The sequence below is a fragment of the Montipora foliosa genome, chromosome 3 (assembly GCF_036669935.1).
Source record: "Montipora foliosa isolate CH-2021 chromosome 3, ASM3666993v2, whole genome shotgun sequence".
Taxonomy (NCBI): domain Eukaryota; kingdom Metazoa; phylum Cnidaria; class Anthozoa; order Scleractinia; family Acroporidae; genus Montipora; species Montipora foliosa.
The window spans coordinates 68780991-68808490 of record NC_090871.1 but is presented as its reverse complement, the minus strand read 5'-3'; the positions used below and the strand labels follow the sequence as shown (position 1 = coordinate 68808490).

At 38.9% G+C, this 27500-nt stretch overlaps 2 protein-coding genes across 2 annotated transcripts in view; one reads left to right on the top strand and one right to left on the bottom strand.

Annotated features, from left to right (window-relative positions):
* The window catches only part of LOC137996280 (uncharacterized), a 57405-nt gene extending 32021 nt beyond the window's left edge, over positions 1-25384 (bottom strand). The window contains exons 1-2 of the mRNA XM_068841692.1: positions 25345-25384; positions 23543-23759 (exon numbers count right to left, since the gene is read on the bottom strand). Coding sequence (XP_068697793.1) covers positions 23543-23759; positions 25345-25384 — 257 coding nt within the window. The remainder of the gene's footprint in view (positions 1-23542; positions 23760-25344) is intronic.
* LOC137998110 (uncharacterized) overlaps positions 1-27500 on the top strand; it is a 216787-nt gene that overhangs the window by 61934 nt on the left and 127353 nt on the right. The window lies entirely within an intron of this gene.

The following is a 27500-nucleotide window of genomic DNA, read 5'->3' as shown; positions in this document are numbered from 1 at the left end:
GTCGTCATAGGTTCCTTGCCACTAGGATAGTGTCTTTCAAGGGAGGGGGTAGTGTAGCGACTGTACCCCCCTTAGGAAAAGCTTGTGTACCAGTCCCGCGCAAAGTTAGTGTTGATGTCGGATTAAACCAGAAAGAAACTACTCGTCGCTGTGTTGTATTAAGGCTCGTTACTGGTATTTTTGGTGGAGATATGGAACCATCACAATATTACGTGTGATGGATGAATGTTTTTGTCTTTGAGTTTGAAGAGGGTTTCGATTTTGCGCGTTTGCCACAAGATATGGAAGTTAAATGTCCATTTGGTGTATTTGTTAAGTTATGTCATGAATTTCTTACTTTCAAATTCATTTCTCCTACAAAATGGTAGTTGAATGGCGATTTTTGTTCTTTCATCAAACCAGTGAACAGGGATAATCGTCTCATCATCTCTTGCCGTTGGGTTTTCAAGCTATCAAACAATCTTTCATCCGATCTTTCATCCGATCTGGATATCCCGCCAAATTTGTTAACGAGGTCATTAACGATTTTGAAAACCCAACGGCAAGAGATGATGAGAAGCTCTGCTCTCTGTTTATAAAATTTATTTAACAAATAGAGAAGCCTGAGCCGTGTTTGGTCAGAGCGCGCACACGGTCCTACCTATATTACAAATACTAATTAAGTCTAGAAAACAAGCTTCAATTTGACTCTGTTTTCTTTTATAATTTGAACTCAGCTGATGAATTCACAAACGAAATATTACCATTCACTATTCTAGAGTCAACATGAACAATCATTCTAGTTTTTCATTGAATCTAAAAAATTGAATTATGGATGTCAAAGTTCAGTTACCTTGGTTCTTCTTCAAGTTACTATTGGCCCTCTTGCTGTAGTTTCAACAGTGAATTACTTTTTCAAATACTGGAAAAGTCTTTTTTTCTTGAACATATTAACTACTTTTAAGTTCGATTTTTGACAACACAACATCATCTAACATTTTTTTCTGTAATACGCTTAGCCAAATACTTAGGGTTTAATATCGTAAAATCCAGCTCTAGTTTTGTTGGATGTCCAAAAAAGAATGAGATTCACCTTTGAATATGTAAAATGAAATCCAGTTATTACAATAGTTTGTCTGGCTCTATCTCATAGTTATATTTAATTAACATCACTCCTTTTTTCGGGAAATATCAATATTTTTGGTATAGAATGCATTGAACAGTGTTGATCATCGACCGATTATCTTCCAACAGAATACGAGTGACTCAATTCGTTTCCAATACAGCCACATAAGCACGTTCGAACATCTGGGAATTCTGGGAACTTTCAAGATGGCGGAGCACTCATACGCAGGCTCCCCGCATTCAAAACTGTGGTCACTTTCGTCGTTCTAACATCGTTCAAACTTCCCGACCCTTGGGCAAGCATGTTTTAGCATTGGTCAAACTTCCCGACCCCGGGGCCAACATTTATGTTCAACGTTTGCTAAAATTCCCCACGTGGGGTGTGCACGAATGTTAAAAGTCCCCACCTCATCCCGTGGTCCCCCCCACCTCGGGCATAACATTGATAGCTGCATTATTATCCGCCGCTGGACTGCTAAACACAAAAAGGACTTGTCAGTTCTATTGTGTATTCAAGATCAATCTGCTACTACGCATTCGACAAAATTGAACCAGCAAAATGAGAATTATTGTCTATCAAGAGAAAAGCTATTGATACCAGGAGACATTGAATCGAACCCAGGCCCTGTTGCTCATGGAACGAGTTCACATACAGCACATACAATACTGAGAAATCCTGCTATAGCACTGTTGCAGGCTCGATTAGCTCAAAAAGGATTGAAGGCACTAGAATGTACCTCACATGGTTCATGCTTCTTTTCTTCTGTTAAGCCACCAAATATACTATGATCCTTCCTATCACATGAATGTGCATGCTGCTGGAGTTGAATCCATGAGAGAACAGTCGTCAAAAAATTATTGGACCCATTACAGGGCAATTGTGCGTTTGTTGTCACAGCAACCTACATGGTGTGATGCACTTATTGTGCAAGCAGTTTGCAATGTATTAAATGTTACTATACGTATAAATGAATCCCATTGTGGGGTGGGAACCAGTACTAACTGTTATCAGTCCTATAAGCGGACAACAGGGAACTACTGTGAACATTGGACATCCAGATGGAAGACAGCACTTCAGTTAGATTATTATAATGACAGTATTTCAGGTTATGAAATCAGCGGTGTTACCAATGTCAACAATTATTCAGAGCCTGGAAATAATCGATTAATTAACGATGGCCAAAAATTATGTGTGTCAGTAATAATTTCTACAAAGCAGTGGCAAAAAAAAGGGCTTATATGAGAGCATCTATCAAGCAGAAGAGACAAAATCACTCCAAGAGTTCAGGGAAAAGAAAAACAATGCAAAACGCCAAAACAGATCTGAAAATATTAAAGCAGCAAGGGAATAGGAAAAGAAAAGCAATCCAGAACATATCAGAGACCTATACAGAAAAGCATAAGACCATTTAAGGACAGCTATGCAAAGCTTAAGGCTAAACCAAACTGAAATTTGTCAAGGTCAAGACTCTATTAGACATTCCATGTCAAAAGTGATTCAGTCTTTTTCGTGAAAAGATAACACATGGCCCTGAATATATATGCAATTGCTGTGATCAGTTATGGTTCAGATCATCTGTTTCTAAGTGTAACAGTATCAAATATAGTGATAAATGTTCGCAAGATTTGTTGGAGGAATGTATAACTGGCACAAAAAGTGTTAATATTACTGAATGGATCTGCTCTACTTGCTAAACCTGATGACATTAACAATATGACCTGGCAAACAAAAATCAGACTTTATTCAACATTACCCTGTCATCTGTGCAACGAACTTTGAACACGTGGTACAACTCTTTATAGAGGATGTGTTAACGAGTAATCTTATGCCTATTGGAGAAAGCAAAGGGGATTACCTCACATACCTGCATTATTTTGGGTATCTAGTTGCATATGAGAGCCAACCGTGCTTTTACACAATCAGCCAACTATCAAAGCTAATGCATAAAGAGAACTTCAGCCTGCCAATTTTAAGCAATCGTGGTAACTTTTATATCCACGCGTAACGACAGTGGCACTTTAATTTTCCTTTAGTTCTTTGTTTTGTTAGATCATAGTTTGTTCCGTTTGTGTTAATTACTCAGTGTTAATTTCGTATCGTAGTCTACCGCAATTAGTACATTAGAGAATAGTTTGTTAGTCTATTTGTTCTTTTAAGTGTCCATTGTGGAGAGGATATTGTAACTATAGGTGTGAGGGTCGTGTTTTAACAATAGGTTTGCCAATAAGTGTTGATGTGGCGTGGATTGTCATGTAAAGATATAAATGTAAGTAGCGTGTTGCAAACGGGGTTGGAAAAAAGTCAGTTGAGAAGAGGTTGGTGGAGCAGAAAGTTTCCAGTTGAGAAAGGAGCCGGAGCAGTCGGAAGAAGTTGAAGAAAGAAAGTACCACTGCTATGAGTCAATAGTAGGAGCCGGCCGGAGAATCATCGACGAAACTCCCTTTGTCAGTGGCGGCTAGGAAAGAGAAAAAGCGCTGAGTTTGAGAGAGAAACGAGAACTAAGAAGGAATAAAAGCCAGAGGAACTAAGAGCGTGGAACGTGGTATCTGTTGTTACTCGGTTGGAGTACAGGACGGTTGGATTTGCTTAAAGGACTGAACTGGGTTTGCAAGAAAAGATGTGAACTTTGTGTCTGTAAATATTAGGGTAAAGCAATTAGTTAGTTTAGTATTAACGTTTAAGTTAAGTTTGAAAGTAGATAATTATTTGTTTAGTTAAGTATATTAAGGTTTAGTACATAGGCTTATCTTTTTAGGGTTAGTTCGCTTTCATGTTTGAATCTAGCCATTGTATATTCTCAAGCTTCTTAGTCAGTTTCACTTAATTACATATATTTTATTTAACCCTGTTATTGCTCCTTTTATGCTCTGTTGCGGGTTTGTGGGAAGGGGTGTGAAGATCGACATTTTACTTTTAATCTTCTCCTGTTCCCTCCTCGCAATATATTGCGAGACCCAGGGGATCACAAACCGTCACAGGTCAAACTGTCACAAAGATTGCTGTGTCAAAATCCGAAATACTGAACATTTTCCTGGCTGTTTGAAGTAGTTTCTTGCAAGATTCAAACAGTTTTACAAGTTAATGTAACATAAACGACATGAAAAACTTGCTAGATAATGTTTTATCGAAATTTTAAATTTAGCGGGCTGTACAGCGGGCCGTACAGTAGAATATGGCCCGCTAATTTAGCCAATCACAGCACGTGTACTATCTGATTGATATAATAAATATCGGTTATTGACCAATTGCAAGCGTGAGGTGAGGTCAAGATGGCTTGATATTGGCCAAGTTCTTTTTTTTGCGTGTTTATAGACCGAGACGAAGTCGAGGTCCATAAAGACGCTAAAAAAGAACGAAGCCAATATCCAGCCATCTTGACCAAACAAGCTTGGTCAATAAAGAATGTATTATTTGACTTAAAACACCAAAAAATGATATTTGATCTTGCGGGACAAAGCGAGAAATCCCGAGCGGGCATGATAGCTACATCCTGCCCGCTTGGGTAGCCAATCATAGAGCGCGATTTGGTTCATCTTGCCCGCTCAAGGAGCTAGTCATATAATAAAGTCATTTATTCTCCGCTTTAGTTGAACGACATCCGCTAAAGCAGAGAACAAATGACTGTATCATCAAAAGCTGTTAGACTTTTGATTATACAGGTTTGATGATAAAGGTTATTATATCAGAGATCAACATGATTAATTAGCAGCTGCCGGTTGTCAACGAAGCCGATGCTCGGAACTCATATCATAACTTGCTTTAAGGATGAGAAATTATTATTTTCCTGGCAGGTTCCTGGATACACATCTTTTTGATAAGTAACATATAGGGCTGGGTACATCTTGGAAAGTGGTTACCGTATTTAGCCATCGCATACTTAAGATCGAGTTATATAAGTCAACTCAGCGGTAGGACTGTTTTGCAATCCAATAGTTCCACTCCTCTATTCGCAAAACAGAAGTTCAAAGATTGGGTTAACAAGCTGGTATTACGTTTCGTAGATGGAAAGCACTAGATAACATCCCCCTAAACCTGGTGAGCAATCGATATGTCAGCGGAGTCCTGAAAGATGATCACTTCGTTTTCGCTCGCTCCTCGCTCTCTCGCTTCTGATCGATCGCCGCGAGGATTATCTCAGTCCTAAAACGGTCAATACACCTTTCCGGCTTATATTACTAACAAGCTGTTCAATACGTAATGGATTTTAGCAGTATTTTATAGTCTTTCTACTTGCAGGTGACAAATTTCCGGCGCTCTTCCCACTGTCGGAACGGATCGGAAATTAAAGGGAAAAAAAAAAAAAAAAGAGAGAGTTAATTATTAAAAGTTCCACTTTGTGAGCGGCATGTATGGCTTACCAGGTCGATGTTATGTCGAGCTTTCCTTCGTGGATGGGAGGTACAAATTTAAAGAAGAAGACCAAATTTGGGATTGAAAATATAATAAGGCAAGGTCATTACTTCGCGTGAATTAACCGTGAACACATGGTCTTATAAATTAAGAAGTGGGAACTCAAGATATGAAATAAAACTACCAAAGCAAAAGGGTCTTTATTTTTAATGTAAGGTCGTTGGCTTCATATACTTTACATTAAGTATTTCCTAATTAAAATCAAATATTTAAAGATATGAAACGAGCCCAAATTAAAAAAAAAAGTGATGAGCAGTCACAAGGCTCGTTATACGATCTATACACCTTATTCCAATGCCCGGCGTTTTAGTATTATTTTGTTTGTTTGCAAATTGGCCCTTTTCTTTTAAATTTTACGTTTGAAAGCGAGGCCAAAAGGGCCAATTTACATGGAAACAAAAGAATACTAAGATGGCGGCCATTTTGGAGTAAGGTGTATGTTTCCGCCGACTGAATAGCTGTGAACAGAAGAACATGAAGGTTATAACTTGCAACTCGTTTCCTTGGAACAAAGCTGGGAATTTTACGACACCAGTTTTATGCCCAAATATGGACAAAAATAAGGTCGAGGCTGCACGCGAGGGAAATGCGTGAGCTACGTTACATCTAAAGAGGGGAATTTTTAAACTCAAAAAACCCCAGCTCTGAACCAGAGTTAAAAGCTTAAGGGTCATGAGCTTCTGCTGTGAAGAATAGCAACACTTATTGACGAGTATGATTTTTCTTTTTTTGTCATTGATTTTGTTTGGACTTTGTCATGGCTCCCTGCAAAGTCAGAGCAGAGTTGATGTAGTATGCTAAAAAAGCACAAAACCTTAAATTTTTATGTTTTCCTAACACGTCTACTCACATACCATGCACTATAACCCGGTGCGATCCTTTCGTTAATTTAATGGATCTCGATTTGAATTCTCAGTACATATCCTGTTCTTTAGTTTTCCAAAGCTTTTTCTTCCTGAATGGCTCTTAGGGAGATGAGCGAAGGAGACGCGACATTTTCTGAACGCATAAGCACAGACACTCACTCAAACCAGAACTGTGTCCTCTTTTTTCTTTTTTTTACATTTTTCAAAGCTGATTTTTTCCTAAACTGTCAAACACCGATAATTTGAAAACTGATAATATAGGGGTTTGTCCTTAGGCGTTATGTGGTTATTCTAATAAAACGCAAACCTTTTCAGTTTTACGGTGGTTAAGAAAGACCAGTGCGGGGATAGTTGGAAATCAGGATGTTTTTCGATGACATTGTTCCTTAAACTAACTTTTTTTTCTGCTGGCATAAAATGTTCAAACCCCGCAAAAGTTATAACATTTACCAGGTTGTCAGCAGCATGTTGCTATATTTTAGTCAATGTTTCGAGGTCATAATTATTTAGTCTTATCCTGAAAAGCAATTTCAAGTAAAACGATTATAGATCTGAAGTTACAATTATTGGTAAGGAAGAAATCACAGGAAAAAACTATTACAGTCAAGTCAGTCTAAAGTATTTTTAAAGAAAGTGTTTGTATCCAAAAGAAATAAGTATTAGAATCGACTTTTTTTGTTTCCAAATTTCTTGGGGGCCGCCATCTTGAATAATGTGACTTGTTACTGTTGCCCTATTGTTATTAGACAAAACCTCTTTGTGTCAGAACAAAGGGGCAACCGTAACACTTCAAAATCATTCAAGATGACTGCGCCCACGAAATTTGAAAGTGAAAATAAACGATTTTAAAATTCACTTTCCTCTATATAAATACTGTTTTAAAAACAACTTTCGAACAAATTTGTTCGTTAAAATAATTTCCTTCTGTTTAAGCTTATAATTAGTCCGTAGTAAGAGAGGGGGCTCCCTATAAAACCTCATTTTTTTACGATTTCACGTTGTTATGAAGACTACCTAGCTAAATTATTAAGTTGTGCAGGCGCTGCACGAATATTTTTCCTTTCTTATGGCGTTGCCGTAACCGCTGTGGTTTCTTTAAACTCCCATGTCCCTATTACTGGCAGGATAGAAATTGATTTATAGTTGTCATTATTTTATCGCCCTGTTTTGCTTAAAGAGTGTTTTCACGTGACGTCACGGCGGCCATGTTGGCGTCCCCAACTAATCCTCCGGGAATTGAGCTCCGTTATCATGCAAAACTTTTCTTTTGTTGCAGTGGAAAAACACGTGAGTGAAAACAGTCTATTAGGATTAAAGACACTCCTTAATTTCACTGGAATTCAATTTAACTGATTTAATCAATTTCTCGTTTTTCTTAAAGGAATATACTAGAAAACTGAACTGTACCATCACTGTGTTTTTCTTTGTTAAATAAAGATTGTTGTATGATATGGCATGGCAAATGTATTAAGTCTCGCTTTTACAGACGTGCCCTCCTCGCAGTCTTGAACGTCAGGACTCTAGGTTTTTCCGGATCGAGTGTCCACGATCTTGTCCTTTGTCCTCACTGTATTCTTCGCTGCAGTCGGGGAGCACCGTTTCCTTAAGATAGCTATTTTGGCTCTATATAGCTCCAGGGACCTCCTACTGGCAGCAAACGATAGGAAGATGAACAGACCTGTGAACAACGAACAAGTAAAACCACTAAAGTTCACCAGTTCATGTGTGCTTGTGTAGCACACACACAGTTCATGTTGTGCTTGTTGTGCTTGTGTAGCACAGCGTGCGGATGCAATTTTGAGAGCTCCAGGATAGTGTGATTATGTTTTTATAGCTACAAAGTTTTATAAGTTTAAAATGGTTAAGGATACTATGCAGTCACTAAAAGCTGAGAATGACAAGCTAAAGGAAAAAGTGGAAGAAGTTTTTGCCGAACTAAAGAAAGTTCAAGAGAACCTGAAGGGGAATCATGCTGGCGGCCATGTTGCAAGCGCATCTGATCCAGACGCACTGAAGTCCTTGGACTTCCTAAGCAAAGAATATGATGATCTTAATGAGTTTAGAGACCGAGCCTTGGACAAAATATCCACTCTTGAAAAATCACTGAAGCAGTTATCAACCGAAGTATCAAAAGTTTCGATGGCCATTGATCAGGTCCAAGAGTATAGCTATTCCTACAATATCAAACTTGTTGGTGTCCCCGAGTTGGAACCAGTCGAAAATGCCTTCAAGACCTCGCAGCTTTGCTCACAAATCTTTAATGCAATTGGAGTAGATGTCAAACCGTATGACATCGACATAGCCCACAGGATTACGCCACGCCATGCTACCGAACGACGACCCAAACCTATAATTTGCAAATTTACACGAAGGCTTATTCGCGAGCAAGTTATGGCACGTCGTAGGGAAATTAGAAATGTAAACCCAACAAGTATCGGTCTACAGGAAGATGTCTCTCTGGATCAAGTTGGTATCTTCGACCATTTGACGCTGCGTCTTCAAAGCTTGCTTGCAGATGCAAAGAAATTTAAAGAGAGGTGTAATTATGCATTTTGCTGGGCCAAAAATTCGATTGTATGGTTGAGGAAAAGCGAGGGATCTCGACCCATCGCAATCAAGAGTTCAAGGGATTTAGATGATCTTATGTCCCGTGAGCAGTCATCAAGTTAAGGAAACATAAGTCAAGTAGCGATACAACCAACTAAGGTAAACAAAGCTCTCTTACAAGAGCTTCCGTACTATTCATGTGATATTATTCCTTCTCACGGTCAGTTTAATAATAGTTTAAACACAAGTCTCCCTACCAAGAAATATCTTGAGCGTTTACCAAGTTGTAATGAATTGGATATATTTACTCTAAACAGTTTTCCCGATAGAAGGTCTGATTTTGATCCCTATACCACAGCTATCAGCTGTAGATACTTTTCTCCCCATAGTTTCTGTCATTCAAAAAGACAATTCCAGTTTTCGTCTAATTCAACCGATGGAATTTCATTGTTTCATACCAATATTAGAAGCCTGAAAAGTAATTTAGAAAAATTTCAAACCCATTTACTAGAAGAACTTGATTTTCATTTTAACATAATTGGAATCACAGAAACTAGAATAAGAAATGAGCTTGGAGATTTGGATTTTAATCCCATGATACCTAATTATAACTTTGAGTATGTGCCGACGCCCCTTTCAGCTGGAGGTGTTGGCATATACATTGATCAAAGATTCAAATATACAGTTATTGAAAGAACCTCTAATGAAGCTTATCAGGCTCTCTGGGTTGAGATGCATTTGCCAAAAAAGACAAATATGATTTGTGGTGTGGTCTATAGACAGCACAATTCACCAGAACATTTTCAAGAATATTTTGATGAAACAATTGAAAAACTAAGCGCCTCTGGGAAGAAAATTATCTTCATGGGTGATACTAATTTAAACCTTCTCCGTTTTCATTCCTGTAAATATGCTCAAAACTTTATTCTCTTCCTGCAAAGCTTTAACTTAATGCAAACAATCGATAAACCAACAAGAGTGTATAATAATTCTTATTCACTTATTGACAATATCTTTATAAGTAATCTTGAAGATTATATAACCAGTGCCAACATAATTTCCGATCTAACCGATCACTTCTCACAATTTTGTTTTCTTCACTCGGATAAAACTATTTCCAAGCATGATTGTCATAAAAATTTAGCACGGGATTATTCAAGCTATTCTGAAAAAGAATTTCTACACGACCTTTCCCAACTTGACTTGATCCAAGCAGTCTCAAAAAACACTGATGTGAATAAATCTTTCTCTGAATTTTATAATAAATTAAATGATCTTCTCAACAAGCACGCACCGTTAAAGCCAGTCTCAAAGCGCATGATTAAGCGATTATCAAAACCTTGGATAACTAAGAGAATCAGAAAATCAATTAAAATCGAAAATCAACTTTTTACCTCGGGTGACACTGATGCCTACAAGACCTATCGTAATAAAGTTTTGATGCTCAAACGAATAAGCAAAAAAATGTATTTTTACAAATATTTTGAAGACAATTTGAAAAATACTAAAAAAGGATGGGAGGGCATCAATAGTCTTTTAGGTCGTAAGAATAAAGCTCACAAAGTTATAACCTCTTTAAAATGTCCACAAACCAAGCAAGTATCTTATAATACCTGCGAGTTTCCTGATATAGTGAATACGTTTTTCTCCTCAGTTGGACACAACTTGGCGTCTAAAATGCCATATCCAATTAAACAATTTTCTGAATATCTCCCTCAGGTAACTTCCCCTGGTTCTTTCTTTTTCAACCCCGTCTCTTCTTCTGAAATTGAACTTGAAATAGTGACTATTCCTCAAAATAAAGCACATGGACTGTATTCCTTTCCCACTCATATTTTAAGATCAGCTAAACACATTATTAGCCAACCTTTGTCTGTACTACTGAATAAATCACTCAAATACGGAATTTATCCAACTAAGTTGAAGCTTGCTAAAGTAATTCCGATTTTCAAAAACGATGATCCATCTGATTCTTCTAATTATAGGCCTATATCACTTCTCTCTGTATTCAACCGTATCTTTGAAAAAATTATGTATTATCGTCTTAAATCATTCCTCGAGAAAAAGAATATATTCAATGATTCACAATATGGTTTCCGTGAAAAGCGTTCCACTGAGCATGCTATCCTAGATATAATTAATCAAATTGAAAATAACATGGACAATAAGATGTATTCATGCGGCATATTTATTGATTTAAAGAAAGCTTTTGACACGGTAGATCATTTAATATTATTGCAAAAATTGGACCACTATAGTGTACGCGGGGTAACAAGTAATTGTTTTGCCTCTTACCTGCTTGGTCGGCAACAAACAACTCAAATTGGTGACAAAAACATATCAAAAAAGGAAGTAATATTATCAGGAGTCCCACAGGGATCGGTGCTAGGACCGTTGCTTTTCCTCGTCTACATAAATGATATATCTAACAGTTCTGATCAGCTTAAATTTTATTTATTTGCAGACGATACTAACCTCTTGTATGCTGATAAAAACCTTAGGGAGCTAGAGATTAAAGTAAATACAGAACTTAGTAAGATCTATGACTGGTTAGTTGCTAATAAGTTATCATTGAATGTAAAAAAATCTAACTTTGTTATATTTCGACCAAGACAAAAGATCTGGAACTATCAAGTAAACTTAAAGGTGTTTGACCATCACACTAATAGCTATATCTCTTTGGAGCGTAAGAAGTTCATCAAATACTTAGGCGTGCTAATCGATGAAAATCTTTCATGGAGTTACCACATTGCTCATGTTGCATCAAAAATAAGTAAATCAATTGGTATTATCTCTAGGATAAGGCATTTTGTACCGCTGAGTACTTTACACCATATCTACAGGTCACTCATTAAACCATACTTAATGTATGGTATAGTAGCGTGGTGTAATACTGCAAAAGTTCATAGAACTAAACTTTTGACCCTTCAAAAACGAGCTCTTCGCCTAATGTATTTTGCTGATTACAAATCTCATGCAATACCTTTCTTCATTTCTTCTCGTCTTCTTCCTTTAGATACGCTCTATTTTAAATCTGTGGCTGTGATGATGCATGATGTATCAAACAACTTGACACCTCCTAATATATTTAACCTATTCACCCATCAAGCTGATATTCATCCTTACGAGACGAGATCATCGAAAAGAGGAGATTATTTTCTTAAACGTTCGAGAATAGATACTCAAAAAAGATCTTTCTCAAGAATTGGCGTTAAAATTTGGAATAGTATATCTTTTGAAGTCCGCCAGATGTCAAAATCTAACTTCAAAAATAATGTTGACGATATCCTCTTACAAACACTGCTAAAATATGATGATTACATTGATGTTTCGATAATATTGGCTAATTTTGACTCCTTAGTTTAGTATGTCATGTAGTTAAAAATTTATTTATTCAATTTAAACTACTTTTTTCATGTTTATTTGTGTTATACTGTACAGGTTTTAAGCTGTTCTCCACTGCACTAACTGTATTCTAAAACTAATTTATTTTATTTTATTTATTTATTTATTTTTATGTGAATGTGTAGTTATGTATTTGTAACCATTTTATCTGGAATATTTATTGTAAGCAATGCTCGCCTCGACTGGCTATTGCTAACTGCGAGCATTGCATAGTTTTGTGATATTTTATGCAAAATACATAATAAAAACTGAAACTGAAAACTGAAAACTAAATACAGTGGACGAACGAAATGCCAAGAACTGTTACACTTGAATGTTTACTACTTGAAAACCTTAGCCTCGTAGATTTTACAGTAGAATTCTGTATGCGCACTTCAAGTGTAATGTCATTTGAGCCGACTCTACTACAAAGCGGGATGGCCAGCCCAAGGCAGTTGGCCTGAGCCCACCGCTTAAAACTTTGGGGTGGTATGTAGCAACCTTAAAATTTTACTGAAGCTGTGATTGGTCTGGCAAGCGAGGGTAGGTTATTTATTGCTCGAAACCTTAGAAGGAGAAGCAATCTGTGCTACGCTTCGCGGTTTAAGCACTGGTTGTTGATAACGATGATGATCATGACACTTTTGAAGCTTGGACAGAACGTCTCGTCTTATGATAAAGCAAAGATCGAAACTTTCAATAACATCAAGTCGTACCCCGAAATGAGTATCCTTTTAGCATGCACACTGGTGACCATATGATACAAAGAAAAGGTGTTGCATTGACTATATTCTGAGGAAGGTCCAAAACTTAACATCATGTAACAAATAGAGGATATTATATGGCCGCGCGGAGATACAAAGTTTCTGTTGGAGTGTTGAAATATCTATTTTATGAGTGAGCGCAGAGAACGAGTGAAATATTTTTCAACCCGGGAAGAAACATTTCGCATCTCCAAGCGGCCATGTAATATTCTGTTTATTATATAAACACCAATGAAATACTAAATCATTTTCTTGAAAGGCATCGAAAGGCGCGATTGTATGTAACCATAGCAACAGCGGTCTTTTCGCGTATGAAGAGTCATGTTTTCGCGCGAAAGCTCACTTGGTATTTCATTAATGTATATATAATAAATAGCAAGTAAATTACCGGACTGGTGATTATAAAGAATAAGTCTTATTTAATTAGAAGCATATAAAACGGAGCCTTGTACAGTCCACAAATGATGACAGTTGACTTGGTTCGATTATGTTAAAAAAGATAATCTTGCAAGCTGAAAAATCCTCAAATATAGTTAGATAAAATTTGAGCACGGTTTAAATGAAAGGAAGTTAATTATGGACTTTTCAAAATTGCTTTGTCTTTTCTTTTCATACTGCCGTTAGGGAACGACGGTTATTTAGGTGGAGGAAATCAGGGGGCTCCTCGTAGCCTCGCATGCTTTCTCCCTTCGGGCTGACAATCAACGAGCCCCACATCTTTCATGCTCCAGCCCTCATCCCTCTTGATAATGAGGGGAAGCTAATTTCAGACTTTTCAAAATCACTTCGTTTTCTCTTCCCAGACAGAAGTCACAAAACAACTGTCATTTAGGGGGTGCATGGGAACAAAAGGGAGAGGATGCTCAAGTGTATCCGACCCTAAATCTCCTCAGAGCCTCGGCTTGTTTTCTCCATTCGGCTTAGCAATCAATGAGCGTCTCATCTTACATGCTTCAGCCCTCATGATCAACCCACTTAATAGGAAAAGACAGTTTCAGAAATTCCTGATGCCCGTCAGGTCTTTAATATCTCTAATTTCATTGGAGCAGCTCTGTTGTCTACTTGTGCCTCATTGTTTCCTGAATCGATAGGCAAAATCTTTGCTGAAGTAATTCTCTGCATTTTGTCGAGTTTGCTGACAGAATGCATCATGCTATTCACAAGTTGACTCCAAAAGATGAAAGAACGTGTTAAACTTAGTTAAATTTCCAATTTTAAGCCTTTTGGCTTTCATAACGTGTGAGTTATTGTATGCTAATAGGGTGTTTAAGCATGAGACGTTTTTGAGCCTCGGACGGCAACCGGAAGTGACCTGTTTTCTCTTTTAACTAAGACTCTTTCCTCTATTAGAGATAATTAGGTTGAAAATCTGGGAGACACTGCTGTCCTGGCATGCGAAATGATCATTTCCGGTTGCCGTCCGCGCTCAAAAACGTCGCATGCTTAAACTCATAACCCCATACATTCTTTATAAAATCTCGAACTTTCTACGCGGAATTACTCAGAAATTATCGGGTTAATTGCGCTCAAAGTTTCAATGTTGCACTTTCAATGTTCAGTACTAGTTTTTTGGCTGATAGATTAGAAAACGATGGGCTTATGCTAATGAGGGAAAATATAAACAAAGATTTCCCTTTAGCGCGAGCCATTGTAAGAACTGCATGCGTCCTCATCCAAAACCCTATTGTACACTAATGTTATAACAGAGACATGTCAGGATAAGCAAAAAAGGTACAAACAATGAAGAAAATCAAAGCAAAAAAAGAGCACAATACCTTGAAGGCTGTTCAGAACAACATACGGGTACCACAGAAATGACAAGGCCTGAACGTTGGCAACGATTCCAAGAATCCATGTCACTCCCATGACTGACGCCATTTTAACGAAAATCAAGGCTACTTCGGTGCTATTCCTCTGATTGATCACTTTCGGTGTTCTCTGCAAATAAGACGAGTTGGCCATTGACAATGTAGCAATTTTTGCCAGTTTGCTGTTGGTTACGAATCAAAGGAAGGGTTTTAACGTGAATTCCTCTGCATGCAAAAATGCGATTTTTTGGAATGGAATTTGTGAATGTTTCAGTAATCCTCTTATTTTTGCAACTATTATAGCTAGCCCATATAGCTTCCTGTTAGTATAGTATGCAGTTCATTTGTTATTCACTGATGAGCTGCATTCCGAAAATCAGTTGGCCTTTCAGCAGTCAGACAGTTAATTGATTGGTAATTATTAGCATGTGGCTAAGCATTCCCGTCTTATATCAATGAGGCACTCAGCTGTCCGTCTGTCGGTTACAGTCTTGTAGCATAAGACCCGTTGGTGTGTGGTTAATCAGCGATCATCCCTCAGCAGTCGAAGCGAGGATCAATTTTCACTCATTTGCCGAGTGTGCCATCACGAATTGAAGCCCTCAGATAGTAACCATTTAGGCACTACATCGATCCCAATGCCATACAAAAATCTGATAAATGGCTATCTAATAGCTGAGTCTTACCTTCCTTGTCTTTACAATGTGCAACACGGTATGCACCAAGGCAAATGCATTAAAGAGCATTATCAATGCAGTTGGCGCAACAAAGAAATAAAGAACAGCCTTGGGTTTGGATATGAAACAGTATGCCTCTCCCTCTCCTGTTAATCAAAGGATGAAAAATAACAATAAGGCATAAGGCATAATCGTTGTTCCGGTCAAGCTTTGATTTTCTTGTCAGAAGTTCGTAACCCAAAACGAGTATCGATCTCTCTCATTTGGCCTTGGCCAATCAGTTTACGAAAGAGATCTCTTGGTTTACGTCATTATCTAAAAATAGAATCTAGGTCCCTCCAAATAAGGCCCAATCAGATTGGGCCTAATGACTTCGACTTTCCTGGTCCCCAACCAATTAAGTAGCCGCACGAGGGATTGCACGTGCTAAATGCAAAATTTTTGGCGGAACACAATGCCGCTACGTTTTGTTCCCGGGAGATGATAATAATAACAATAAGGCATAAGACTCTATGCAACAATCACCATCGCAGTTGTTCCGCTCAAGCTTTGAGAGCGATGATCATTCTCGCCAGAAGGTCGTAACCCAGAACGAGTGTCCCTCTCTCTCATTTTCCCTTGGCCAATCAGTTTACGCAAGAGATCTCTTGGTTTACGTCGTTATCTAAATTTAGAATCCAGGTCCCTCCACTGAAATAAGGCTCAATCAGATTGGGCCTAATAACTGCGACTTTCCTGATAGCCCCGCAACCAATTAAGTATCCGCAAGAGGGATTGCACGTGCTAAATGCAAAATCGTGGGCGGAACACAATGCCGTTACGTTTTGTTCCCAAAAAGGGACTTCAAGTTCTACGACGCGGTCGTTGACGAGAACGCCAAGAAACAACATTATCATTGGTTAAAAGAGGAAAAGTAATCATACTGCGCATGCAGCACGCACTTTAGCATAATCGTGCGGTTCTCTGCACAACAACGATGTGAAATCACCAAAGTTGAGGTTTTGACAACAACGCGAGCATTCGGATGTGAAACTTTTATTCTCTATGTTTGCTCTGCAACCGCGCGTACCAATTTTAAATCATTTTAATTTAGGATACTTCGCCCACATTGTACGATGCAAAGGAGATGGTCAAACCGCGAGAAACTTACGATGGTGCAAAGTTATATTTTAAGGTGACGTTTTCGTCCACGTCGCGGTCGTAGATCTTAAACGCCCTAAAATCTAGCAGTAGCAGTTCTAAAAATAGACAATACCGTAAAATGAAGGACCTCATTTCATCGCAGAATGAGACTTCTGGCTTATGAAATTATGTTCTCTTTTAGAGTCAAGAGAACCGCAATTGGGTATACAAGTAAAGAAGACAATATAAGTTTGAATCAGAGGTAAATTGATTCAGAAGTATATTTGACGGTGGAGACATTTATAACCTACCTATGAAGTAGTAGCCTTTCTGACAAGAAACAAACGAATGAGAAGCAAAGTTTTTAGGAAGAGCGATGCTCACCGCTACGTCACCTATTGTCATTAATGTGCCAACCAGAGATCTATTGGTTGTAGAAACAAAGGTTTTCTTTGTTATGTGGTAGGCAAAATTTAAATATCAAAAAAATTGTTTATGAACCGTGAATATCGCTATTACCATTACTGCTATTCTTAAACTTTCAGCGTGTAAACGCAGCTTACCATATATACAAAACACGAGCTTAACAGTCTGAAAGCCTGAACTCCCGTCTTGCATATTAATTCAGCCGCGAACTCACGCATTGCATTCTTAAACTATCGAGTTTTTGACGTCATTTTCTCCTCAATCCAGCTCTCTCAAGATTTTAGAGTTAGTAATGGCGGACTATCAAATAGGAAAATTCCAGTTAAATTAAACAGATATCTTTTTTTTTTTAATCAAGGCTTAAAACTTGGGTCACTTAGCGAGTTTTGTTAAAATAGTTTTGAAGTCCAAAGAAAAATAATTTGGTTTTTTGGTCATATGAGCACTTTAAAGGGTTTTTGTCACATCATTTAGCCAAATTCAGCGACTGGGAACTGGCAACCAAATCAAGAGTAACGTAAAAAGACCTTCTTCAAACATTGTGAAGAAAGGTGTGAAATGATAAAACAGCAAATGCAAATTAAAGGAGGCAAGGATGGGCAAGCTTGAAGAATACTAAGGGGCCTGTTTACATGGAGGAAGGGTACCCCGCCCGACCTAGTTAAACGGCTGGGAGGCCGCAAAAAGGCAGCCCGCCTTTAACCCTTTGATTACTATCTGGCAAAATACGTCCAGCTTTATCCACGGTCCCATCTACCCCTTGTGACGTCATCACTTTTAACGGTCAGGAACAGCTTTGTCCACTAACTTGTGCAGAGAGAAGAGATCTCTCAAACTATACCAGAATGAGCACAATTCAGTCAAGGAAACTGGAGAAACGGCCAAAAAAACCATGTAACACTGACCTGAAAATCTCCATTAAAAAGCCTGCTCCATTACCCACCTACCTTTCTGAGCACCTAATTCTAAGATCATGAAAGGTTTCTAAGAAACTCTTCCCACCAAAATAAAGCCTACCAAATGCCCAGAAAGTTGAAAAAACAAAATGAGGCAAGGAAAGCGAAAAGTAAAAGTCAAAAGTGTTGTACTACTTTTAACCGAAAAACTATGTCGAAATTTTGCTTTCTGCGTATGCCCGAACTTTGCAAGCGCTTATTTTGCACCTGGCTGAAAAGGCCGCGGAGTGTACAACCTGGAAACGGGTTTGCAGGGAGATTTAGCTCTTAAACAGCAAGACAGTGACCAAAAAACCCCTCAACTAGCTTCAAAACGTGTTTTTCGGCCAAATCTCTAGTAGCCAAAGGGTTAAACGAAACTCAACTAAGCGGAATGGCTATCTTTCTGAGTGGGCCACTAAGCACAACAAACAAAATGGGGGATAAAAGAAACGTTTTGGCGGGAGGTTTAATTTTATCATTGCTTGTTCTGCCAGCGGCCGCTTTTCAGTGTCTAGGGAAACTATTTTGTACTTTATTTGTAATTCCGTTAAGTAGATTGTACTTGGGGTTGTAGCAAACTGTCCTAAAAGTTTTTCAAAGTTTATCTCTGTTGCTTGTAATTCAAATTACGGACATTTTTTTGTTCTTGAAGCTTTGATTTGTGTTGTTTAAATGTAGTTTTTGAGTTAACGTAAATTGCATAGCGAGTATGGGCGAGTAACTGATAAAAGTACTCACAATGAAATGCACTTTCGTGATACAGTCCTTTTAAATTCATGTTGAGACAGCAGACCTACCGTATCCAATGAATCTCTTGATGAGAATTTGGTCAATGATCACAAAAAACGACACAAGAATAGCAGGAACTCCCCATCCGTACAAGCAGTATCTCACTAAGCGTTTATTGTGATCTCCTTGACGATTTGATCCACGTTCGCCGTCTAGGTATTAAAAAAAAAAAAATGAAAATAAATAAAAGATTTAACAGTGGCACTCGAAAGTTTCAAACTGTAGAAGAGAGTTCGAAGTAATGGGCAGCTCTGCAAAATTAGTCAGAAGGTGTTAGATAGTTGACGCAAGAAACCAATGCATTTGTAGTGATTTAAGGCATTCACTGGAAGCCGTGTCGAGGCACATGAATGGAATAAGTAGTAAGATGTACAACGCGCAAGCTATATTTTTCACTGCTCTCCTCACGCATTTGCGTGCCTTGGCACAGAAGTCAGCGAGATTAAAGCCTTTTCACTGATTTGCTCCATGATCAAATGTTCGTGTCAAATGGTCACTTTTACCCTTCGTGTCGTCTTCGCAGTGCACAGGCCTGTAAGAATGCACCATCGCAATTAGTGCAAGTAAGTTCAGTATTTTGCACCGCTACTAGACGCGCTCTTTTGGTCAATCACAGCGCTTGTTATATTATAAGAGTGCTGTACCATAATATCGCCATAAGGTACCGACAATATTGTAGGACTCTCTGTAGCAGGATTTAAGAACGCACTTTTTTCCCAAATTCAATCCTGGATTCTCTATCCAAAATCAATTTTTTTTTCTTCATTTTACGGTGAAATCAAAGAGTATATAATTAGGGTGAGTCCTGGACATGTCTGGTCAATAGCTTCGACAAAAAAAAGGGTCAAGGCCCAGGTTACAACTTAACCGTGTTGTCATGGCAAATTTGGGCCTATGTCCAGAAATGCACGTAAGCGTCCCGATGTGTCCAGTTGTCTTCCTCCGCAACTTGAACATCGCTTACGTTAGCAACGCCACAAATTGTCCCCCAAACTCCAGTCCTCAGAATAGAGATAAACAACTGCATTTACCCAAACTAAAAAGTAACGCAAGCCTTTACCTTTACCCTATTGCATTGTTGGAAATGGGTTGCAAATGGATAGACTGAAATGAACACTTCGTATTGGAAATCAAGATCAGGCGTGCATCTAATTACACGCATTCAGTGCTGGACATATAAGTGTCTTTTGGCCTGAATCTTTTGTTTTTTGGTGGTGAAGGAGCCATAGTATCGGAGATTTACGTATACCCTTTTGAATGCACCCCTCCCCCCAAAGTAAACGTGCTCTTAAACTTACACGAAGATGTAAATGTCTTGTGCACATCATACGCCATAATATTCATCCACTTGAAAGAGCATAAGACAAAGTAATGAAGAAATATGGCAATGACCTGGCATTTCTCATGACTGGAAGTCTTGATTGCTGCGAGAAAGACGCCTTGATACAGCAGCAAACATAGCGACAAGTTTATGATGATCCTTCCAGGCAAGTTGCGCAGTTCAGAAAATAGAGTATATTTTGCCAACATGAGAAGAAGGGATGCCATTGACGTAATGCAGCCAGCTAAAGTCATTATTTGGAGAGACGCTGGCGTCGTTTTAGCGAGGTAGCCTGTTGGTCGCTCTACGGTCACCACTGTCGCATTTCTTGAAAAGTTGACGCAAAGTAGCAAAATGCTACCGCGAGTTGTATACCTCGTTTTCTCGTACATCATATGGTGAGGTTTAATGTAGACCGTACCATTAGGTCGTTGTTCATAATCGCTTTGGTTGAAAGGTACGAAAGTGCAGTTCAAATTCAACAACTTTCTTGTTTTTTCACTCTGGGAAATGGGCGTGTCACTTTGTGGTGGGTGTAAACTGACAGTGCTTTTACATTTTCCAACGTATGGGTCGTACACTTCGTCAGAAGCACAGTACACGTGGAATATATTTCGCTCCAAATCCATTTCTTTGACTGTAACCCTGTTCTCGAAGGAGGAAGTAAAATCAAACAGGATAGTCAGAGGCGGTAAAGAGATCGGACTACTTACTATAAAGGCTGAGTGTCCATAGGGACAATCAATCTTCAAACAGCTTGGCTTAAGTCCGTTGCACAATGCGCATTGCAGATTTCGAAATCTTATTATCTTGTTGTTCGGGCTCTCGAAACAAACAGGAAAAGCATACCCCAGGCACTGTGATTGACAGTAAGATCCATTTTTCTCCCGACCAATTCTCGAACAGTTTTGAAAACGAGGGATGCATTGCTTCAAATAATGCCCCCAAGTTTTTCTGATTTTTACTGAACAGTTGGCATGCGCGAAGCGCATAAAATCACTAAGGTTGAATGCCGTTGTGTTAAACCATTTACTGCAATCCGCCTCGAGTTTCCAGTAGGTTGTATTCACTGCGCCATTGCACCTTGCACAAAAAACATTTCTGTAAGTAACGCGCCTGTCGCGATCAAACACTGGCCAGTCATTAAACAGATCCCTTTGATCTTCATTTTGACATTTACTGCGCACAATCTCATCTGTCCAGTTCCTTGGGCATGTGCTTCGGAGTGCAAAACCAACATACTCTGGACCGTGTTGGTTTACGACAGGGCGACAGATATCATGTTGGCTTAGTGGGTTTCCTCGAGGGTTGACTCGTTTTCTGCACCTGTAAATGATAACGATAGCGACAATAACCGCCTTATTAAAGTTTAATTATAACATAACATAAGGAAAACGAGCGTTTTGATTGGTCAATGACCGTATACAATTTGCCCATGGGTAAATGGTTATGGCGAAAGCACCTGACGCCGTGCGCCGCGAAAAAAATGCTTTTCCCCTCAAACTCCATAATATTGACTGACCACTCTACTCAAGAAAATACTGAGATTTCGTGGCAGTTTTATGAAAAATAGACTTTTAACCCGTTAGGGTCGAACCGTCGGCAAAGTGATTTGCAAGCCTAAGTGAAAGGCAGCTCGACGAGGTAGAGAGCGAGAGGCATTCAATGAAGACAAAGAATGTTACAAACTGTGACAAGATGTTTTAGTTATATTATACAACAAACAGAACACTCTTCGCCATCATCTTGAGACTCTTACGCTTCTTTCGTGCTGAGCAACTCCCGCGTACAACTATTTAACAATTATTCCACGGAGGCGAAGTGAATATTGGTGAATATTTACCGAGACTTAGTCGAAGTAAATATTTCACAATATTCATTGAGCCTGAGGCGAATAATTGTTTTAGTATAATTTTCAGCGGTCAATACCAACAAAGTGCAAAAAAGCGTGCTAAAACACGATAAAAGATGCACGAAAAGTGCTTGCTTAGCTTAACAGCCACGCCTCCATAATGTTATATTCTCCGGGCAGCGTGGTGAATAGACCACTTTGTTTTCCCTCCAAAAGTTTGCATAAACATTCTTTGTATTTTCTCTTGGAACCATTCTAAGTCCCTAGAGGACCTGGAGACAATGCTTTTTCAAAATGGTGGACAGCAAACAGCAAGAGTTGCTGTTTGCTAAATTTTGTCTAGCTGAGTGCAAGTGCTTTATTAACTGGGAAGACTGTAAAACTGTAAATCAAATCACTTGTCATTAAAGCAAATCAAATCAAATGATAGTTTTGGGAGAGAGAGGAAAACCGGAGTACCTGGAAGGAAACCTCTAAGGGCAGAGTCGAGAACAAACAACCTCAACCTAAATGTGACTCCAAGTCTGACAATCCAACCCAGGTCAAATTGGTGGATGGCAATGTCTCTACCTCTTGCGCCAATACCCTACCCCATTCATCTACCCCTCTATGTGCGAAACAAAATCCAAGGAAACTATCGGTCATCAGCTTGTAGGTGGTGGAATTTAATCCCCAAGAATACGATTATCGACGTTTTAAAACCCATTGTTGGTTCGTCACAGCGATAGGTGGACAATTTGTTGAAAGCTTTTCCTGCAAACATCTGTAGCGCTACTTCACACAAAGGCAAGGAGTTTTTATTCTTGAAGTTCTCTATCCAATAGTTTGTAAGGAATTTATTGACCATTGTTCCATTAAAAGAAAAGTCTTGCAAAAAAATTCAACTATCGCTATCTCTTGCTCATCAGAGCTACTGTCATATTCAGTCACCTCATCGTCAGCATTGTCTGGCCGGAAGCCGAAATTCTGGGGTCCTAGAGTTTTCTAGAGTCCGATTGCAGTGAAGGTCAAAGATGTGTTACAGCGGTTATCAGTTAGACGCACCTCTCAACGACTTTTTTTCGAAATGTTTCCATGACGGTATTCCATGAATTTGCATGGCAACATTTGATTTACGTCCACCTAAATTCCATTTTCGAATATGAAAAAATGTCGTTGAGGGGCGCTAGTTACTGATAACCGCTATAATCTAATCTAGTTCTAAGGTCAGGGAGCAAAAAAATTGAAACCGACCACCAAGTTAATTTCCGCGATCCACACTTGAAAACAAGCAAAATCCATAATCCAAGCTGAAATATTGAAGAAATCCGTAACCCGCTGAGCGTTCAAAATCCTCCAATCTGCAAAATGTGTCTTCAAAATCCGAAATCCGAGTAGTTTTTTTTGGCCAAATCCGCCGATCCGCGAACCTAATCACTCCACTCTTGAAGCGTTGCAAGCTACGCACTTCAAGGTCATGTACATTCTGATAGATCATATAGGTTACTAAATTATACAGGTTATACAGACATTTGCTTATAATTCTTTACTTACAATTTGTTGAAATCAAAGCAGCAGTCGCCATATTCGTCACAAAATTTATCGCAGAAACATCGTAATTGTTTCCAGCCGTCCTTCGGAATATCCAAAGTGTTTCTCTCGTCCACACCACACCTATTGCTGCAACTGTATCTCATCAAGTTTCCTCTCAAATAAAAATGACCTTCTTGAAAATTACGGATTTGTCCAGTCCAGTTTGTTCCCTGCAGATCTACGCAGATGCAAATAATTATGTAAGACTCAGAACTGAATAAACGGTAAGGAAAAACTTGTCGGTGGACGAAAACAAAAGATCTGTCATCAGCTTCTTTTGTTCGTCTACTAGCAATTGTCATCATTCTTATCTGTGTCTAGAGATTTGTTGCAAACCGTCTATCGAGAACAAAAAAGAGAGGCACTATTGTAAGTTCAGAGGATAAGCTTTAATAGGCCACTAAAAACCCCATAATACTCTTTGTTTGCCCTCCAAAATTTATTTTGGATAATTATAGCATTGTTTCCAGCTTTTCTAGGGACTTAGAATGGTCTTAAGAGAAAATAAGAACAGTGCTTACGCAAAATTTTGGAAAGCAAACAAAGAGTATTATGGTACTTTTGAAAGTGGCCTAGACTATGTTACTTGTTATAGAGCGTTTCCACTCACGCGTAACTAAAATGGATGCGAATTTAATGCAACAAAAGAAACTGTTTGCATAAAAATAGAACTCAATTCCCCGAGGATTAGTCTGGAACACCAACATGGCCGCCGTTTCTTTGTTTTGGAACACCAACATGGCCGCCGTGACGGCTTTATTGTCAACAGTGGTATGCGATGCCGATGGTCTGTTATGTTACTCCGAGGGCGGCTTTAGTCTTGTATGCGTGCGCCCGTGGTTAAATTCTCGCGTAGGGAAGTATTTGCAGAAGTACGGCGCTCTTTAGAAAGCACTCTATTCTCGATCGTAAGCCGTTACACCGGTAGAGATCTCCACTCTTGTAATCTGAAGATTCTTTTGTGAGGACAGAACGTAGCACATTAAGCTAGAACTAAGGGTATTTGGAGGACGCCAGAAACTAACGAGGGATTTTCAAATTTTGTCTCCCGCAGGTGCTTTTTACATTTTGGTACATTTTTAACTGCGCTGTTCTCGTCCTGACTACAACCTTATGTAAGGGTATTTGGTGGACGCCAGCCAGTAACGAGGAATTTTCAAATTTTGTCTCCAAACAGCCACACCGTTTATAACAGTTTTAATTATAGAATGATTATTATGCACACTATCAATGCCAAACGAGTAATCGCGAAATTCTTACAATAACGGGAAATAATACTTTTAGATCGGCGTTCTCGTCGCCGTCGTCTTCGTCCTTGATTAAGCTCCAATTAATGTGTCAAGCGGAAACTCATTGGCTGTCCAAACAAAGAATTATTTTGCCCCAGTGTTTGAAATCATCAAAAAGAATTATTTTTAAATAGAAATCTTCCCCACTGTTGTCACGTTTTTTATCAGCGTCGGGGACTGTTGGTGAGGTTTGTTGTTAGGGAGACGACGCCGGCTACGAGAACGCGATGAAACAATAAGACCAACGAACAAAGACAAAAGCTCTGGTCCGGGTTGTTCAAAGCATGATAGCGCTAACCAGCGTTAAATACCATGGAAACTTATAGGTTTTGATACCTCTTGTCCACGTGCGTTTTACACTAGTCTTGTGTACATTTGTATGCCGTTCTCGCTCTGACAACGACGTGAATTGACCACATTTGAGATGATGGGGAAAACATGAGCGCCTGACCATAAATTTTTCACCTTTCTCACCTATTTTATTCCTGTAATGTTGATACAGACACTTCCCCATGCCGAGCGAATTGGGGTAAGTGGCAAATTATTACAATAACGGGAAATAATATTCTTAGACGTTCTCATAGCCGACGTCATCGTCCTTGCTTGAGGTTCCTATTAAACTCGACAACGACAAGCTATAAATAGCGTGGTACCACAAGCACATGCAGATGTTTATTAATCAACAGTGCATGCATGCAGAGCTCTGCGATAATTTATGCAATAAAAACCCTAAAAAGCAACGTGTCCGTAATGAGTTTTAAGATTTCTCATCCTGTAGATGGGGAATTTAAGATGATCTAAGATGCGGTCATCAACAAGAACGCCACAAAACAACAATAAAAAGAGGAACGGATGCAACACAATTGTGCGGCAAGCATTTTTGCATATATGTTTGCGGTGCTCTTCACAACAACAACAACAACAACGTAAAATCACCGAATTTGAGGTTTTGATGACAACGCGAGCTTACAATTTTAAATCCTCCATTCTCTATCTTTAATCTGAAACTGCTCATACCGTTTTATTTTTAGGATAGTTCACCCACATTGTACGACGCGAACGAGATGGAATAATCACGAAAGACTTATTATAAGTTATTGCAAATTTCTATATTGAGGTGACGTTTTCATCGACGTCGCCGTCGTAGATCTTAAAGTAGGAACCTTAGATCTACAACGGCGACGTCAACGAAAAAGTCGTTAAAAAATTACAACTTTGCATTTTCCAAGCTTTTTCGTCATTAGTGCTGTTCGTGGAACTTCTATAAACTACCCGAACTATTCAGGAACTGAAGTGGGAGAAACGGTGTTGAAACCAGGCGAAAAAAAATAAAATTCGTCACTTTGTCCTCACGTAGTCCTCAGAGATTGAGATTTTGGTCATTTCACGTTGTAGAATTGCAGAGAAATGAAAAGAAATGTACAAAGTTTCTCACCGCACATGCAGATCGATTGTTCCGCTTATTAATAGCTATTATTTGGTGACGTTATCGTTGACGCCGCCGTCCTAGAATCTTGAGATGTGAAGCCCTTCCAGCGGGGGTCTTTGTTGCCTTGTTCCCCTTAAATATTTAACTGTGTTTCCTTGTTCCCCAAATTACTTTCAAACTTGTTCCCAGCTTTTTGATCCCTTGTTCCCTAAAGTATTTGTTTCCCTGTTCCCAGTTTAAATTAGCCATAACTAGCCATGTTCCCATGTTCCCCAAAACCCCTGGGAGGGCTTCTAATATCGTTTAGCTGTTTCGTCTCTGTGTTGATGTTTGTTGATCGCCATCTTGAATATTCCGTCGTGCTTGAACAAATTCGAATAAAAGCAGAAACAGAAGCGACTCATTTGATAATAATGCGTTCGCATGTTTAAGAGCAAAATAGACTTTGGCAATACTAGAGACTATTCTTTTCGGGTTCTCATTAATTTGAAGAGAAGAAGGAAGCTAGAAAGGAATAAAAGGAAAGAATATTTAAAGGAAACAGGTAAGAAAAGTGCCATACCCTCAATAGACGGGGTGCAGTTCCATCCTATTGAAGCCACGAGAAAGGATCTGATAGCCTCTTCAGTTGGAAGAAGTGGAGGCAGGGGTGGAGGCAGGAGTTGAGGATAGCTTGAAGGTACTGTGTCATTGGCTTCATCAGGTAGTCCACCAACGGGTAGAGTACTCGAAAGTAGAACGGGGATTGATGGGGAAGGTTTTGAGGGCAACGATGCAGATGCTGTGGCAAGAATATTTCCAATAATCAAGTTGAAATTATGTTTAAAAAAGTTAAAAAGAGAACGTCACCATAGATGATTATTGCTTTTACTGATTGCAACCTCTTCTATGGCCGTGATCAATTTTTATTCAATAAGACGTCACCTCTTCTTGTTTGTTAATTCGGTGTTGTGGTCTGTCTTCTGTGGTGTATCATGGTTGGGAGAGTAAATGCTCGGAGATATTAGCTACACCAAGCTACTCTAAAAATCCGAGGGTAAATAAAGATGTATGATATATGATATGATATATATGAATTCATTTATTAAACTCCACCTGTGCTTTGAGCTTGGGCTGGTCCACAGATTTTAATTCCACAAATCGTCGCAACAATTAATACAACTGCTGGGGCGACACAAGGATGAATGTACATCATTTTGTA